At 38.4% G+C, this 17,109-nt stretch overlaps 1 protein-coding gene across 4 annotated transcripts; it reads left to right on the top strand.

Moving 5' to 3' along the window:
• The first annotated feature begins 11,534 nt into the window (after positions 1 to 11,534).
• LOC133662805 (uncharacterized) lies at positions 11,535 to 16,536 on the top strand. Of its 4 annotated transcripts, XM_062066963.1 has the most exons (12): positions 11,535 to 11,719; positions 13,415 to 13,492; positions 13,582 to 13,656; positions 13,762 to 13,788; positions 13,907 to 14,097; positions 14,300 to 14,417; positions 14,571 to 14,662; positions 14,778 to 14,855; positions 14,945 to 15,019; positions 15,119 to 15,259; positions 15,462 to 15,532; positions 16,209 to 16,528. In XM_062066963.1, the coding sequence occupies exons 3-12, from the start codon at positions 13,601 to 13,603 to the stop codon at positions 16,215 to 16,217; spliced, it is 858 nt and encodes a 285-aa protein (XP_061922947.1). In that variant the 5' UTR covers positions 11,535 to 11,719; positions 13,415 to 13,492; positions 13,582 to 13,600; the 3' UTR covers positions 16,218 to 16,528. The 4 variants fall into 4 exon arrangements, with proteins under 4 accessions (XP_061922947.1, XP_061922948.1, XP_061922949.1 ...); XM_062066964.1 differs by lacking the exons at positions 11,535 to 11,719; positions 14,945 to 15,019 and having other exon boundaries at positions 15,053 to 15,259; positions 16,209 to 16,536; XM_062066965.1 differs by lacking the exons at positions 11,535 to 11,719; positions 14,945 to 15,019 and having other exon boundaries at positions 16,209 to 16,534.
• Positions 16,537 to 17,109: the final 573 nt, after the last annotated feature.

The raw sequence follows: 17,109 nt of genomic DNA, 5'->3' as shown, positions 1-17,109 counted from the left end.
GACAAGCCTAAGCCCGAGGGATCTTCTTCTTTTGTCTTCTAATGTGACCGAAAACAAGGACTGTTTACATACTACCCATTCCTGTTGAGACAGGTGTTGTTGCGTAAACATTGAACATCTAAATAAAAGAGAGGACGAAAACCTTCTTGACACTAGAATGAGACAGTCAGAGATTACAAAGAGAAACATAGCCAGGACTTGTGATCTCGCCAGAAAGATGTCCAGGCATCGAGTAATTGTCTCTGGCCCCCTGCCTGCGAGAGGCAATGATGAGAGATATAGCAGATTAGTCTCGCTTAACAAGTGGTTGGCTAGCTACTGTAGGACGCAGGGACTAACGTTTATTGATAACTGGCCCTCTTTCTGGGGCAAACCAGGCTTGCTGATGAGAGACGGCCTTCACCCTAACCAGGAAGGCGCCATCATCCTGTCTAGAAACATAGACTACTATTTAAGTCTCACTTGACTGACTACACTAGAGCAAGCCCGGTCACAGGCAATTACAATGTCTGTTAGTCCGGGTGAGGAGTCAGTTAAGCTAGAACTAGCCAGCGCCAGGCTGGATAATCCATGTACGCATAGCAATTCTCTTAGAATAATACACAATTCACATAATGTTTTTTCTGTTGTGTCTGTGTCAGAGGTGGACATGCATTCTACTGAGGTGGCAAATTATGATATGTCCAGTCTATTGCAGCACCAAGCAAACAATCGGAAAATTCCCGTCATATCAATTCCTAGATATGGTCGAAACTATTTAAAGTGCACTACGCATAATAAACGCAACATTGTTAATATTGCCACTACGGATAATCTTAACAAAAACTCGTTAAAACAGCCCAATACCTATAATATGGGCTTTTTAAACATAAGATCATTGTCTCCCAAGGCGTTATTGGTTAATGAGGTCATTAGAGACAACAATCTTAACGTCATTGGTCTTAGCGAAACCTGGCTCAAACCGGACGAATTTTTTGCGCTCAATGAGGCATCTCCTCCTAACTATACGAATGCGCATGTTGCCCGCCCTCTTAAAAGGGGAGGGGGTGTCGCACTAATATACAATGAAAATTTCAACCTTACCCCTAACCTAAATAATAAATATAAATCGTTTGAGGTGCTTACTATGAGGTCTGTCACACCGCTACCTCTCGACCTGGCTGTTATCTACCGCCCCCCTGGGCCCTATTCGGACTTTATCAGTGAATTCTCAGAGTTCGTTGCTGATCTAGTGACGCACGCCGACAATATAATCATAATGGGGGACTTTAATATCCATATGAATACCCCATCGGACCCTCAGTGCGTGGCGCTCCAAACCATAATTGATAGCTGTGGTCTTACACAAATAATACATGAACCCACGCATCGCAACGGTAATACAATAGATCTAGTGCTTTTCAGGGGTGTCACCACCTCCAAAGTTATGATACTTCCATATACTAAAGTAATGTCCGATCATTACCTTATAAAATTTGAAGTTTTGACTCTTTGTCAACAAGCTAATAATAATAATAACTGCTATAGCGGCCGCAACATTAATGCTGCCACAACGATGACTCTTGCTGACCTACTGCCTTCGGTAATAGCACCATTCCCAAATTATGTCGGCTCTATTGATAAACTCACTAACAACTTTGACGATGCCTTGCGCGAAATTATTGATAGTATAGCACCGCTAAAGCAAAAAAGGGCCCCTAAAAGGCGCACCCCATGGTTTACAGAAGAAATTAGAACTCATAAATTATCATGTAGAAAACTGGAACGCAAATGGCGCGCGACTAAACTTGAGGTTTTCCATCAAGCATGGAGTGATAGTTTAATAACTTATAAACGCATGCTTACCTTAGCTAAAGCTAAATACTACTCAAATCTCATCCGCCTCAACAAAAACGATCCTAAATTTCTGTTTAGTACAGTAGCATCGCTAACCCAACAAGGGACTCCTCCCAGTAGCTCCACCCACTCGGCAGATGATTTTATGAATTTCTTTAATAAGAAAATTGAACTCATTAGAAAGGAGATTAAAGACAACGCATCCCAGCTACAACTGGGCTCTATTAACACAAATACGACTGTATATACGACGGACACTGCCCTCCAAAATAGTCTCTCTATTTTTGATGAAATAACATTAGAGGAATTATTACAGCGTGTAAGTGGGATAAAACAAACAACATGTTTACTTGACCCACTTCCTGAGAAACTTATCAAGGAACTGTTTGTATTATTAGGTCCATCAGTGTTAAATATTATAAACTTATCACTTTCCTCCGGCACTGTTCCCCTAGCATTCAAAAAAGCGGTTATTCATCCTCTGCTCAAAAGACCTAACCTCGATCCTGACCTCATGGTAAACTACCGACCGGTCTCCCACCTTCCGTTTATTTCCAAAATTCTCGAAAAAACTGTTGCACAGCAGCTAAATGAACACTTAGTGACTAACAATCTCTGTGAACCTTTTCAATCCGGTTTCAGGGCAAATCACTCTACGGAGACAGCCCTCGCAAAAATGACTAATGATCTATTGCTAACGATGGATTCTGATGCGTCATCTATGTTGCTGCTTCTTGATCTTAGCGCCGCTTTCGATACCGTCGATCATAATATTTTATTAGAGCGTATCAAAACACGTATTGGTATGTCAGACTTAGCCTTGTCTTGGTTTAACTCTTATCTTACTGACAGGATGCAGTGCGTCTCCCATAACAATGTGACCTCGGACTATGTCAAGGTAACGTGCGGAGTTCCCCAGGGTTCGGTTCTTGGCCCTGCACTCTTTAGTATTTACATGCTGCCGCTGGGTGACATCATACGCAAGTACGGTGTTAGCTTTCACTGTTATGCTGATGACACTCAACTCTACATGCCCCTAAAGCTGACCAACACGCCGGACTGTAGTCAGCTGGAGGCGTGTCTTAATGAAATTAAACAATGGATGTCCGCTAACTTTTTGCAACTCAACGCTAAGAAAACGGAAATGCTGATTATCGGTCCTGCTAGACACCAACATCTATTTAATAATACCACCTTAACATTTGACAACCAAACAATTAAACAAGGAGACTCGGTAAAGAATCTGGGTATTATCTTCGACCCAACTCTCTCGTTTGAGTCACACATTAAGAGTGTTACTAAAACGGCCTTCTTTCATCTCCGTAATATCGCTAAAATTCGTTCCATCTTGTCCACTAGCGACGCTGAGATCATTATTCATGCGTTCGTTACGTCTCGTGTCGATTACTGTAACGTACTATTTTCGGGCCTCCCTATGTCTAGCATTAAAAGATTACAGTTGGTACAAAATGCGGCTGCAAGGCTTTTGACAAAAACAAGAAAGTTTGATCATATTACGCCTATACTGGCTCACTTGCACTGGCTTCCTGTGCACTTAAGATGCGACTTTAAGGTTTTACTACTTACGTATAAAATATTACACGGTTTAGCTCCAGCCTATCTCGCCGATTGTATTGTACCATATGTCCCGACAAGAAATCTGCGTTCAAAGAACTCCGGCTTATTAGTGATTCCCAGAGCCAAAAAAAAGTCTGCGGGCTATAGAGCGTTTTCTATTCGGGCTCCAGTACTCTGGAATGCCCTCCCGGTAACAGTTAGAGATGCTACCTCAGTAGAAGCATTTAAGTCCCATCTTAAAACTCATTTGTATAATCTAGCCTTTAAATAGACCCCCCCTTTTTTAGACCAGTTGATCTGCCGTTTCTTTTCTTCTCTCCTCTTCTCCCCTGTCCCTTGCGAGGGGGAGTTGCATAGGTCCGGTGGCCATGGATGAAGTGCTGGCTGTCCAGAGCCGGGACCCCGGGTGGACCACTAGCCTGTGCATCGGTTGGGGACATCTCTGCGCTGCTGACCCGTCTCCGCTTGGGATGGTTTCCTGTTGGCCCCGCTGTGGACTGGACTCCCGCTGATGTGTTGGATCCACTGTGGACTGGACTTTCACAATGTTATGTCAGACCCACTCGACATCCGTTGCTTTCGGTCTCCCCTAGAGGGGGGGGGTTACCCACATATGCGGTCCTCTCCAAGGTTTCTCATAGTCATTCACCGACGTCCCACTGGGGTGAGTTTTTCCTTGCCCGTATGTGGGCTCTGTACCGAGGATGTCGTTGTGGCTTGTACAGCCCTTTGAGACACTTGTGATTTAGGGCTATATAAATAAACATTGATTGATTGATTGATTCTTCGTCAGAGCGTGGTGCATGACTGTACAGAAAGTACAGTGGCCATGTCTCTCCTCAATATTGAGTCCAAATTTAATTCTGTCTCTGTTTGATTCCTTGTCTATTGTCTTGTTTAATAGATGTCATCAGTGTTTGAACCTAACATCTAATTGGTCCTTCGAGCCGGATCCAATACGTTTTGATGATTCCAGCTGGAGTGAGTGAAACCAGAGGAATGGCCACCAACTCCTGATTGAGGAACTGTTTTCTTCATTTTGGCTGGAATTTGAAAAACTGACGGAGTCCGAGGACAAGAGGAAGGAACGCAGAGAGCAGTGAGTACGTTTTAAGAGAAAGAAACGAATAAGAAAAAGCGTGTGACTGATGGTTACGACGCATATACAAACCCTGTAAATCCTAGGCTCTAACAGGTAAATAGGCCAAATAATTAGAGGGGTGTCGGAGTCCAAAGTCTGTGAGTATTAAAATTTAAAATAAAAACTGAATTAAAATAAAAACTGAAGAGGCCAAAATACTGAAGGGTGTCGGAGTCCCACAATATCCGTGAACCATAAACAAACATACTGGAGGGTGTCGGAGTCCCACAATAAATATTGAAATATCCGTGAACTAATATCCTGAGGACGACGGAGTCCAACACAGACCTAAAATGGTCTACTCAGAAAATAACTGAATTTTTGTCCGTAAAAAACAATAACCTGGAGGGTGTCGGAGCGCTACATCAATGAAACATGAAATTTCCGAGTATCATAACACTGAAAAGTATGAATGAACGTCAGAGTGTGTGGGAGTAATTGCCATTCGGCTATCACTCCATATTAAAGTTGTGAGAAGTAAATAGTGGGTTATTGTGGAAGCTTGTAGGCAAGACACCTCCACTGGGGAACCAACTCCAGTAGAAGCGACGTGTACCACAATAATAAATTAAACCATTATCTTACAACAAAGAAAAAGTAATCCTTATAAGTTCGGCTCTGTAGGGGACGACGGATTACTCCAAATTTACAAAATGGGAAAAGGGACAAGTAAACCAAAGGTTAGTCAAAAAGACGAGTTAAAATGTAAAGACTGGAAAGCAGTAGAACCATACAATGAAAATGTATTGGAGCAACCAACAGTAAGGTCAAAAAGAGACCCAAAAAAAAAAAAAAAAAACCCAGACCTGATATGGTCTATTAGAATCTATTGTAACCAAAATAGGAGACATCCAAATCTCCAAAGACCACACGAAAATACAAAGAAATTGATCAGAGGGATAATAAGGACATACTAAATTATGAGGACTTAAGTAAACAAACAGCGAGTAAATCAGAGATAATAATATAAATAAAGGGTAAAGAAATCAAATTTTTGTGTGACACCAGAGCATGTAAAGTTAAATAAGTTAAAGTACCAATGATTGCCACACACACACTAGGTGTGGCGAAATTATTCTCTGCATTTGACCCATCACCCCGGATCACCCGCTGGGGGGTGAGGGGAGCATGTAGAGAATACAATGACTGTGCTAGGTTTAGCAATAGTATCAGATCATGAAGGAGGAATGAAAAATAGAAAAATAGATGGTAACATTAAGATTGAGTGTGGAGAGAGACAGAGAGAGAGAGAGAGAAATAAAATAAGAGAAAAACTCAAAGTGCTAAAGTGTGAGAAAAGTTAAAATAAATGAAGAAATGGGAAAAAAAATCAATAATAAGAAATAATGCTAAATGGAATAAACTAATGCTTACGACAGAGATAATGGGGGGTATTGAAATAAGATATGAAGAAAATGTAGACTGAAGATATACATGTATGTTTGGATATAGAAAGAGCGCTTTATATATACAAATATATATATGTATAATTAAATAATGGAACAAATAAAAACCTAGATTAATAACTATAATAAGAGTTGATATGTATAGCATGATAAAGTAGGTTACATGTGCATTAACTGAGGAAAGAGGAGAAGAAAAAAGGAAAAGAAAAAAAAAAAAAGAGAAAAGCTCTGGTGTTGCTGACCTTTGCCCTTAGGAGTGCACTCACGCACTCACACAACACCTTGTGTGTGCGCGTGGTGCATTGGGGGAGGTGTGAAAATGAATTTATTACATGTAAGTTTAAAGTAGGTTTAACTTTGAAGTGTAGTATAACATTCTTAGGTTGGATTATGTTTTAGACATTTGCAACACCATACATCTGAGTGTTGAGCTAAGATAAGATAATGACATAACATAGAATAAATAAGGAGGTATGCAATCAGGAAAACTATCAGCTAGCGATAGACAACTGTTTGCTTTGAATATTGGTGAATAATAATTGCAAATAAGAAATATAAACAATGGGAAGAATGTAAATTCAGAGTGTAAAAGTATAGATTAAGTGGCGTATAGACATTTAAGTGAGTTTAAAACGTTACTTAAAGAATACATAAAGTAAGATGTATAACATTTGAATTAAGAGAAAAATAACATTTGCCTTATTAAATAATCTACATAGTGAAAGACACAAAACAAGCAAAATAAAAGTCTAATTATGCAAAAGAGAAGTAAAGGATCTAGGACGTTCTCTAAACAGAGATGGACGCACTATTGTTGAAAATAGAAAAACAAAGTACGATAAGTACAAAAACCACAAACAAAGAAGCAATTTAGGTCATTTTTAGGATTAACCAATTATTGTAGAAATTGAATACCAAATTATGATGAAACATTAGCTCCTTTAAGTAAATTAATGAAAAATGTAATCATCTGTAGAGTGGAATTCAGAAGCTAAAGCAGCATTCTGTGAAATAAAAATAGAACAAAATGTGCGATTGTTACAGTAACGAAAGTTTTGAAAACTATCAAATGACCATCAAATTGCTGAATGCAAGCGGCAGAACTAGAAGCATTAATAGAAGCATGTAAAGTAATGAAATATCAAAAGGTCACAATATATATAAATATAGCCAAAATATAGGAATGATAAAGGTTAATTTGTATAAAAAAAGAAAGAGAAAAAGAAAGAATGGAAGCAGTACAGCTACCAGCTAAAATAGCAATATGCAAATGTGCAGCACACACCAAAGGAACAGACACAGTATCAATAGGAAAAGTGTTTGCTGACAAAACAGCAAAACAAGCATTGTCCTGAGGTTCCATGCACATCTAAACAAAGGCAAAATAATGCATCTTGGATGATAAACAGTTTGAAAAAATGCATGTAAAAAGAAAAATAGACTTTATAAGGAGTTTATCAAATCGAGAACAGAGAATGCTGAAAAAACGCTATAAGAACTACAAAAACAAGTTGGCCAATATATTGAAACAAGAAAAAAGGGAATATTACAAAAGAATGTTGCAGAAAAATAAAAATAACATAAAGGCTACATGTAATATTTTGAATAAAGCAATAGGGAATAGGACAAGGCGAACAGAATTACCTAGATATTTAAAGGCCTACTGAAACCCACTACTACCGACCACGCAGTCTGATAGTTTATATATCAATGATGAAATCTTAACATTGAAACACATGCCAATACGGCCGGGTTAACTTATAAAGTGCAATTTTAAAATTCCCGCCACACTTCCGGTTGAAAATCTCCTTTGGATATGATTTATGCGCGTGACGTCATAAAATGCACGGAAGTGTTTGGGCCCTATTGGACACAATACACAAAGCTCTGTTTTCTTCGACAAAATTCCACAGTATTCTGGACATCTGTGTTGGTGAATCTTTTGCAATTTGTTTAATGAACAATGGAGGCTGCAAAGAAGAACGTTGTAGGTGGGATCGATCGGTGTCTTAGCGGCTAAGTACAATACTTACAGCAACACAACAAGGACTACTTACCCTGATAGAAGACGCCTAGCTGATGCTTGCCGCCAAACCCACGGATGAAGTCCTTCACGCGCCGTTGATCGCTGGAACGCAGGTGAGCACGGCTGTTGATGGGAAGATGAGGGCTGGCTGGCGTAGGTGGAGCGCTAATGTTTTATCATAGTTCTGTGAGTTCCGGCTGCTAAGTTGCTAAATTAGCCTTAGCGTCGTTAGCAACAGCATTGTTAAGCCTTACCAGGCTGAGAATTTTTAACCGTGTAGTTACATGTACATGGTTTAATAGTATTTTTGCTCTTCTGTCTATCCTTCCAGTCAGGGGTTTATTTATTTTGTTTCTATCTTCATTTGAGAACGATGCTAGCACGTTAGCTCAGTAGCTAAGTGTGTCACCGATGTATTGTCTTGGAGATAAAAGTCACTTTAAATGTCCATTTCGCGTGCTCGACTCTCATTTTCAAGAGGATATAGTATCTGAGGTGGTTTAAAATACAAATCTGTGATCTACAATAGAAAAAGGAGAGAGTGTGGAATCCAATGAGTCAGCTTGTACCTAAGTTACGGTCAGAGCGAAAAAAGATACGTCCATCACTGCCTCTCAAGTCCTTCACTGTAACGTTCCTCATCTACGAATCTTTCATCCTCGCTCAAATTAATGGGGTAATCGTCACTTTCTCGGTCCAAATCTCTCTCGCTCCATTGTAAACAATGGGGAATTGTGAGGAATCCTAGCTCCTGTGACGTCACGCTACTTCCGGTACAGGCAAGGCTTTTTTTTATCAGCAAGCAAAAGTTGCGAACTTTATCGTCGATTTTCTCTACTAAATCCTTTCAGCAAAAATATGGCAATATCGCGAAATGATCAAGTATGACACATAGAAAGAATCTGCTAAATAAAAAAATAAAAAAATAAAAAAATTTAAATAAAAAAAAATCATTTCAGTAGGCCTTTAAAGATAATATGTTAATTGAAAACAAAGATGAAATTGTCGATAAATTAAATAAATTCTTTGTAAATGTAGGACCTAGCTTAGCAAACAAAATACCAAGAGCTAATGATCAATCAGGGGATGTCTGGAAAAGGGAAAATAGGGTTATGCAGTCAATGTTTCTCAGTGAGATGACTTAAAAATCTTAGTCGATAATATTGGAGAGGAAATGGTTAAACTAAAATTGTGGTTTGATATAAATAAATTATCTTTAAACTTGGAAAAGACTAAATTTATAGTATTCAGTAATAAAAGAAAGATAGAAGTTAGTTTATCCATAAACAAAGTGAAAATTGAGAAGTTTTCTGAAATCAGATTTCTTGGGGTTATCTTAGATGAAAAGTTGACATGGGAAGCTCTTATATTGCATGTGAAAAATAAGGTATCTAAAAGCTTATTTATTTTGAACAAGGTTAAATAATACAATGAGAATGTAATATTGCTCAATTATTCTACCTTATTTCAATTATTGTGCAGAAATATGGGGAAATACATATCACAGCAACATAATGCCTTTATTTCTTTCACAGAAAAGAGCAATTCGTATCATTTTTACAGTAGGATATAGAGACCACACAAATGCACTCTTTTTCATTAGGTCAGGATTTTTAAAACTAAAAGACATGGTAGAATTGCATACTCTATTAGTAATGTTCAAAGCTAGAAATAAAGTTCTTCCGAAGGACTTACAAAAGTTACTTATGTTCACATCTGAAGATGAGAACCACAGAAGGCCGTATGATTTTAAACTAAATAAGAGTGCCAACACATTTGAAGCAAATGTGCTTGTCTGTTGCTGGTGTGAAAGTATGGAATTCTCTAAAGAAAGACTTAAAAAGCTGCAAGAATATTTTTGAATTTAAAAAGAGTTACAAAAAGAGACAACTGGCATTATATCAAACTGATTTTTGATTGTGATTTAATGTGTCATTTGGAAAATGCTTAAACAAAAATTTAAAATATTTAGGAGTTAGGGTGTTGGTGGAGGTAACAGTGATAAAGTCATCTAAAATAATTTGTGTTAAAAAGGGGGCAGATAAATATGAGAATAGTATTCTTCCATCTATTCCTTTATGATCATGGAAATGTATAAAAAAACAAAAAAACAATGAAAGTGTCAATTGTATATGGCTTGTATATATGCATTTTCATGAAAGGAATAAAAAGAAATGATGAGGATGATGATGAACAAAGAAGACATCTATGTATGTCCAGACAATAAACCAATCTTACAAGGAAAAATCGGTTAAATAAAGCAGCAATATTGAGCCAAGGTTGAACTCATGGCTCAACAGGAGGGATATGAATATCGTCATACAGAAGTACTACACTTCCTATAGTTTAATTCGTATAAAAAAAATTTTTTTAAAAATAAAAATTCGTATACGACATCTAGGCTTGGATTTTAATTAAACTAAATAAGAGTGAAGGAGAACATTATTGTCTGGTCATAGTAGATGCATTTTCAAAGTGGGTAGAAATATTTCCTAAAGGAAAAGCAGATGTGCTAACAGTAGCAAAAGCATTATGCAAAGAGAGAATATCAAGATATGATATAACTAAATCTATACAGTGACAATGGACCTTATTTTGTAAATCAATTGATCAAGAAAATAGAATCATTATTCCACATTGATATAAAAAATCACTGTGCTTATCATCCACAAAGCGCAGGATTAGTGGAAAGGACGAACGGGAATAAAAAGACAGACTAAAGAAATGTATGGAAAAAAAAAAACGTCCATGAACAATGTATAGAGTTAGTAAAAATGTACAGTACATGAACATTACAAGTACAACAAGACTCAGACCATTTGAAATAATATTTGAAAGACCTTATCAGTTACCAAAATTTTGAAAAATCAATGAAAAGGAAAAATGAGCATTCTCCAAGGGGGGAGAGATTGTAAATAACTTAAAAAGCAGTAAAGATAGTGGAAAGACCAAGCTGAGTCCACTTAGCACATTCTAAAAAGGTCATATAATGGAAAATTATTTGGGATTGTACCCACACAGCAGAAGACTGCTATACGGATCCGCCTTCAAGTCGCCCAACCCGCGTTACTGTCACATTCGTTTTGGCTCCGCCTAGAGGATACAGCTCCGCCTCTGAAAATTGTACGGTCAGACAGCTGATCCTGAGCGGACTCGTGTCTGATTCGCATACGCGGACGCGACAAACCAAACCGGCGCGCGCCGCCTAGAGTTAAAGGCTCCGCCTACGCGCGCTGAGCCGACCAATGTCTGCACCCGCAGACGTGGACGCGCCTACTAGCGTGTACGCGCATGAGCCAAGATCTCTGGACTTTCTTTGCTGGAACAAGAACGTAAGTATAGATTTATTGATTTATTGCTACATTCGCAGTAAAGATCAGCCTTTGTGTTTCCATCATCATTTATGTATGATTGTAATGACGTTGTTTGATATTAGGACTAGCAGTAAAACTTTATATTCTGTAAAAAAAGGCTATTTTATTTCCAGCGCCGCCTCCTAGAATGCTTTGCATGGAGACGTGCGTCTGACGTCACGTATACAGAAAATTCAAAATGGCTGCACACGGTAGGTGAGGCCCGAGCGAAGAAAAGTGGAAAAGAGTGTTATTCGTCAAAAAACCCACACAACGACGGTCATTTTTTCGCCGTGCTATTGTAAAATTGTCTTTTATCTGTGTTTTGTGTTCCGGGGGACCCCGACTCCAGAATGTGAAAGTTTCCCGCGTGAAGCCGGTGAGTAAAAAGTTCAATACAGTTAACTTAGGCCATCTTTTGTTAGACGCTGTTAATGTGTGTAGGTTACATGCTACGATATTCCACATATTTCCAACTGCTTGAAACGAAAGCGTATTACTTTATTGTCAGTGTTGTTTAGGCCCAGGTCGCTAACGTTACTGCGTTAGTCAACAACATAACGTTGACGGAGTGGAAACAGCCGTTCTTTGCCATTAATATGAGTGTGTATTATTTATTTCTTTGTTCTTTAGTGGAGCTCGAGATCCTGTTTACTGTGGACTAGCTGTGTGTGACGCCATGTTGTTTTTGTTTACATTTAAAAAAAAAAGGTATGTCTATGTGTTTTTTAGCATAGTTAATTGTAGAAAAAAATATAAAATGAGGTGATGTGAGTGGGAAAAATTGCTGCACATATTAAGGATCCTTTTTCTTGGTCTATATTTTTGTTATTTGCTGATGTATATATTTTATATGCTGTTTTTTATTTAATTAATTTATTAGAGACTATTTTATGCTTTATTTACCTTTTTTTATTATTATTATTTTATTTACTATTATTATTATAATCTCCACATGTAAGCATAAATAATTGATCATATTAGTACACTGTTTGATTGCTTTGCTTAATGCATTCCATAATTTAATTCCACATACTGATATACTGAAGGTCTTAAGTGTTGTACGTGCGTACAAATGTTTTAAATTACATTTCTCTGTAAGATTATTTTTCTCCTCTTTTTTTGAGAAGAATTGTTGTATATTCTTGGGTAGCAGGTTATAGTTTGCTTTGTTTATAATTTTAGCTGTTTGCAAATTCACTATGTCATGGAATTTCAGTATCTTTGATTCAATAAATAAAGGATTTGTGTGTTCTCTATATCCAACATTATATATTATTCTAACTGATCTTTTTTGTAACACCGTTAATGAATGAAGTGTACTTTTGTAATTATTTCCCCATATTTCTACACAATAACTCAGATATGTAACACTAGTGAACAGTAGAGAATATGAAGTGATTTTTTGTCTAGAACATGTTTTGCTTTATTCATTATTGACGTGTTTCTTGCTACTTTATGTTGTATATTTTTTACTTGAGATTTCCAGTTCAATTTATCATCAATCATTATACCTAGAAATTTGGTTTCATTTACTCTTTCAATTTCTATTCCGTCTATTTGTATTTGTGTTTGACTTTCTTTTTTACTGTTACCAAATAGCATTATTTTAGTTTTACTGAGATTCAAAGATAGTCTGTTTTTGTCAAACCATCTTTTTAATTTGTTAATTTCTTCTGTTATTATTTATATTATCTTCTGTATGTTCTCTCCTGAACAAAACGCTGTTGTATCATCCGCAAATAATACTAACTTTAAATCTTTTGTAACTTTACAAATGTCATTTATCTAGACATTGAATAATTTAGGTCCTATATTGATCCCTGAGGTACACCACAGGATTAAGATTAAGATTAAAGATTAAAGTACCAATGATTGTCACACACACTTAGATGTGGTGAAATTTGTCCTCTGCATTTGTCCCATCCCCTTGGGGAGCAGTGGGCAGCAGCGGCGCCGCGCCCGGGAATCATATATTTAGCGTTGTAGACGAAACCACCACATTAATATTAAAGATATGGTTAACATTCTTAGTGCTAAAGATATTCCCCTCTCCTTGTATCCCTTCTCCCAGCTCCACCGTCTCGCCGAGTGCCAGCAAGAGTCATGAGTACTTGTCAACTCGACTCCTCAACTGGAGATAACTTTCTAGGTAAAGACTGATCTCCAAAATAATATCTCAGCATCCAGTAACCATGGTTAACAGATCACAACCATTCAATACCAATGTATCTCCCTTAGCACCTCACCATGGGGAAGGATGTATTCATATGCCTTCACCAGCACCTGCATTAAACATGCAGAGAGTTACACAAGGTAGGGACTGATCTCTGTATACACTACACCCATAATTTCAAACCCTACTTTACAATTGAGCTGAAGTTCTGACTATTATGACCTGTACTTTTACCTTTCTTATAGTTCTTACCACCTTGGGGCACCATTCAGGTAAAATCTCAGCTCATCTTACTTGCTTATTTGTATACACTAACACCTGTGCATGCTTTTGTCCACGTTGTTCCTTTGACGATGAATAAATACCCCTTTTCTTTCTTTCTACATTAAGGGTGCCTTTTCATCTGATTACATTTATAATGAACAGGGACATTGCGGTTGTCCCAAGTGGATGGTATGATGATAGGATGGTTTTCTGGCCCAGCTATAAAAACACCGACAGAATTGAAAGGGCCGTTTTAAATGAGGAGCAGCATGAGCCAAACTGGCCAAGATTTGACGTTTCTGTTGTCCGAACTTGTGGTATGCAAATTCATAATCTTCTTGTTTAAAAATAACGTCATAGTTGCTTCTCTTTATGCTTGGAATAACCTATTGTGTCTATGTTCTGATCAGGTCTCTTATAAGAGAGAGACCTGATTTATCATCATCAATAATAATAATATTCTGTTCAGCTCTACAGCTAATTTGAAACTCATGTTCATTTTAACATATTCAATTTTAGACAACTACAAAGACGCATTAAAAATAATGCAACAATATGGAAAGGGCTGCAACACCTCAGACCTGCAATCTGAGGCAGAGAACGAGGAGCTGCCAGAAAAAAGGAACAGGAAGCCAGTGTAAGTGTGTTCCGTCTTGTTTTTGTCATGTTTCTACAGTAATAGGAAGGTTATTTCCGGTAGCATTCAAAAATAGACCAGAGATGCTTGTACTATATGTATGTTTGGCAATTTTGGTATTGCAATAATCCTAATGATATGGTTACCCAACAGCCATCGTCTCTGGGACTCAGATGATAGCGAAGAAGACCCGGGAAATAGTGACCTCACATCTCTGGGGTTGGCAAGCCAATTGCACAGGCAGAGTAAGGAATAATCTCTTAACATCGAAAACAACAAAACCACCACATTAATATTAAAGATATGGTTAACATTCTTAGTGCTAAAGATATTCCCCTCTCCTTGTATCCCTTCTCCCAGCTCCACCGTCTCGCCGAGTGCCAGCAAGAGTCATGAGTACTTGTCAACTCGACTCCTCAACTGGAGATAACTTTCTAGGTAAAGACTGATCTCCAAAATAATATCTCAGCATCCAGTAACCATGGTGAACAGATCTCAACCATTTAATACCAATTTATCTCCCTTAGCACCTCACCATGGAGAAGGACGCATTCATATGCCTTCACCAGCACCTGCATTAAACATGCAGAGAGTTACACAAGGTAGGGACTGATCTCTGAAATATTAGTGTATAGATAGGCCCCTTGGGTATTACCAGTCATGGTTAACTGATGGCTCTCTCACAATGCCCACCTCACTAGGAACGGCAGTCCCTCCTCGACTCCCTCCACCCCCCTCACCAGCAGCCCTCAACATGTGGCAGACAGAGGAGCCTGGATCCAGCCTGGCCTACAGGCCAACATGGCGAGGGGGAAGAATGGCCGACAACATTTCCTGCTCTGGTGAGCAATAACTGACAAATACTGGATGGTCATTCTGTGCCACAAATTTTGGAAAAAATTCAAATTCACAAGCAATCACATATTTTCTTCAAACTTTGTCAATAACTTTTGTCATTAACTAAGGTCAATAGCTAATGTCAGGATTATGAGTAATGAGGATAACACTGAAACATGTTAATTTTATACTGCTGTTTGTCAACAGCGCCTGAGGTAATCCACATCCTTAGCCTGCTGGAAACTATTAAGCACAACCAAGACCAGCTGATTGCGAAGGTAAACTTCTTAAGCCTTGAATAGGTCAATAATTCATAATGACATTGATTTTGATTCATTATTTTTTTTTAAAGAAAGAAACAGCCTACATGGCAGCTTTGTGTGATTAGAGTAAACATTGCTACATTTTCTTGTTACAGTTCACCTGTTTGCTCTTTAAATACCACTTTTAATGTTTTTTATTTATTTCGATCATATTTTTTAAAAATGTGCCCTGGGGCCGTTAAAAAATGACCTGCAGGCCGCAAATGGCCCCCGGGCCGCACTTTGGACACCCCTGGCCTACACGAATACAAACATAGAATGATAGTACAAATATAATAAGAAAACAATGTCAACTTCCCAAAGTTGGGTTATGGATATTTATTTATGCCCCCCACCCCCAAACCCCCGCCGCCGTCATCCAACAGAGCCAAACAAGTACTCTGATCAAGGAACCAAATAACGATATTGTTTAAACATTTTGGATGTCTTGCACACCTATACCCTGATCACAAATTCATAGTTTACGCACCTTATTTTAACCACCTCCAGTAACTTTAAGTCATGTTTTTTTTTTCAAATGTAATCTCCTTAATACCTATCACATATTTTGTATTGTGTAAGCATACTTGGCTTTGGATGCTTCCTACCATAAACATAAACGTATCTGTCTTGTAATCTTGTTTGATTACAGGTGCTGTGAGTAAAAATGTGTTGACAAGGTCAGCCACGGACGCTGAGGTCACCAAACACGCCATCAGGTGGTTCAACTTGGCGGGGGATCGGGCAACGAGGAGACGAGTCCCGCTTCCACCTCCTCCGGAGGAATAGAGATGTATATGTATAAATAAACAACCTTTTATTGGACTTCTTGTCATTCACCAGTTATTCATTTTCTGATATGTTAGCTGTGCATGGAGCAGCGTTTCCTTGAAGTTGTAGCCTAATAGATTAAATATGTATATTTACTTTTTAAATATATATTATATATATTTACTTTATAGAGTGAATTGACCATTTTCTGTTTCTGCCTATTGACAATATTGTTAGTTTAAAAATACAAGGCAATGCATATGTAAGCCTATATTGCTGTAGTAGGGCTTAGTGAATTTTTTAGTTTCCTATTTTATCCTACAGCAAGACCAGAAGGGATTTTGAAAATAAGATAAAGGGGTCCAAAACGGCCAGATGAGCCAGGGTTTTTATGAGTCCGTTGCTGGTCCGCGGCGGGAGGTTAGGCTTTGATCTTGGGTGCGGAGCGGATGCAGCGCGCCGTCACGGCGCACCCGCCGCGGAAATAAGGCTTTGATCATGGGTGCGGAGCGCATTCAGCGCGCCGCCACGGCGGATCCGCTACCTGCCGCCGTGGCGGATACGTTCCTGAGTGCAAATGGACGCCGATGCTGGTCCGTTTCGCGGTTCCGTTCCGGAAAGCGCGATACCTGCGCGGGGGATCCGCCGCGGAGTGTTTTTGCTGTGTGGGTATTTACATTGTAAAAATGTCATATAATGAAAAAAAAATATTTGGGATTGTATTTGTGTTATCAAAGGGACATGTTTAACTAGCACACTACAAATTCCACTGTGACAAGTTG

Source organism: Entelurus aequoreus, linkage group LG12 (genome assembly GCF_033978785.1).
Source record: "Entelurus aequoreus isolate RoL-2023_Sb linkage group LG12, RoL_Eaeq_v1.1, whole genome shotgun sequence".
Classification (NCBI taxonomy): Eukaryota; Metazoa; Chordata; class Actinopteri; order Syngnathiformes; family Syngnathidae; genus Entelurus; species Entelurus aequoreus.
Note: the sequence above shows the minus strand (reverse complement) of the source record. Positions and strands in the feature narration are given on the sequence as shown.

Bases quoted from the DNA above. Each gene is read 5' to 3' on its own strand.
- LOC133662805 (XM_062066963.1), top strand. From the start codon at position 13,601: ATGTATTCATATGCCTTCACCAGCACCTGCATTAAACATGCAGAGAGT. The intron at 13,789-13,906 runs GTAAAATCTCAG...TTCTACATTAAG, and splicing joins CACCTTGGGGCACCATTCAG to GGTGCCTTTTCATCTGATTA. The intron at 14,856-14,944 runs GTAAAGACTGAT...TATCTCCCTTAG, and splicing joins AACTGGAGATAACTTTCTAG to CACCTCACCATGGAGAAGGA.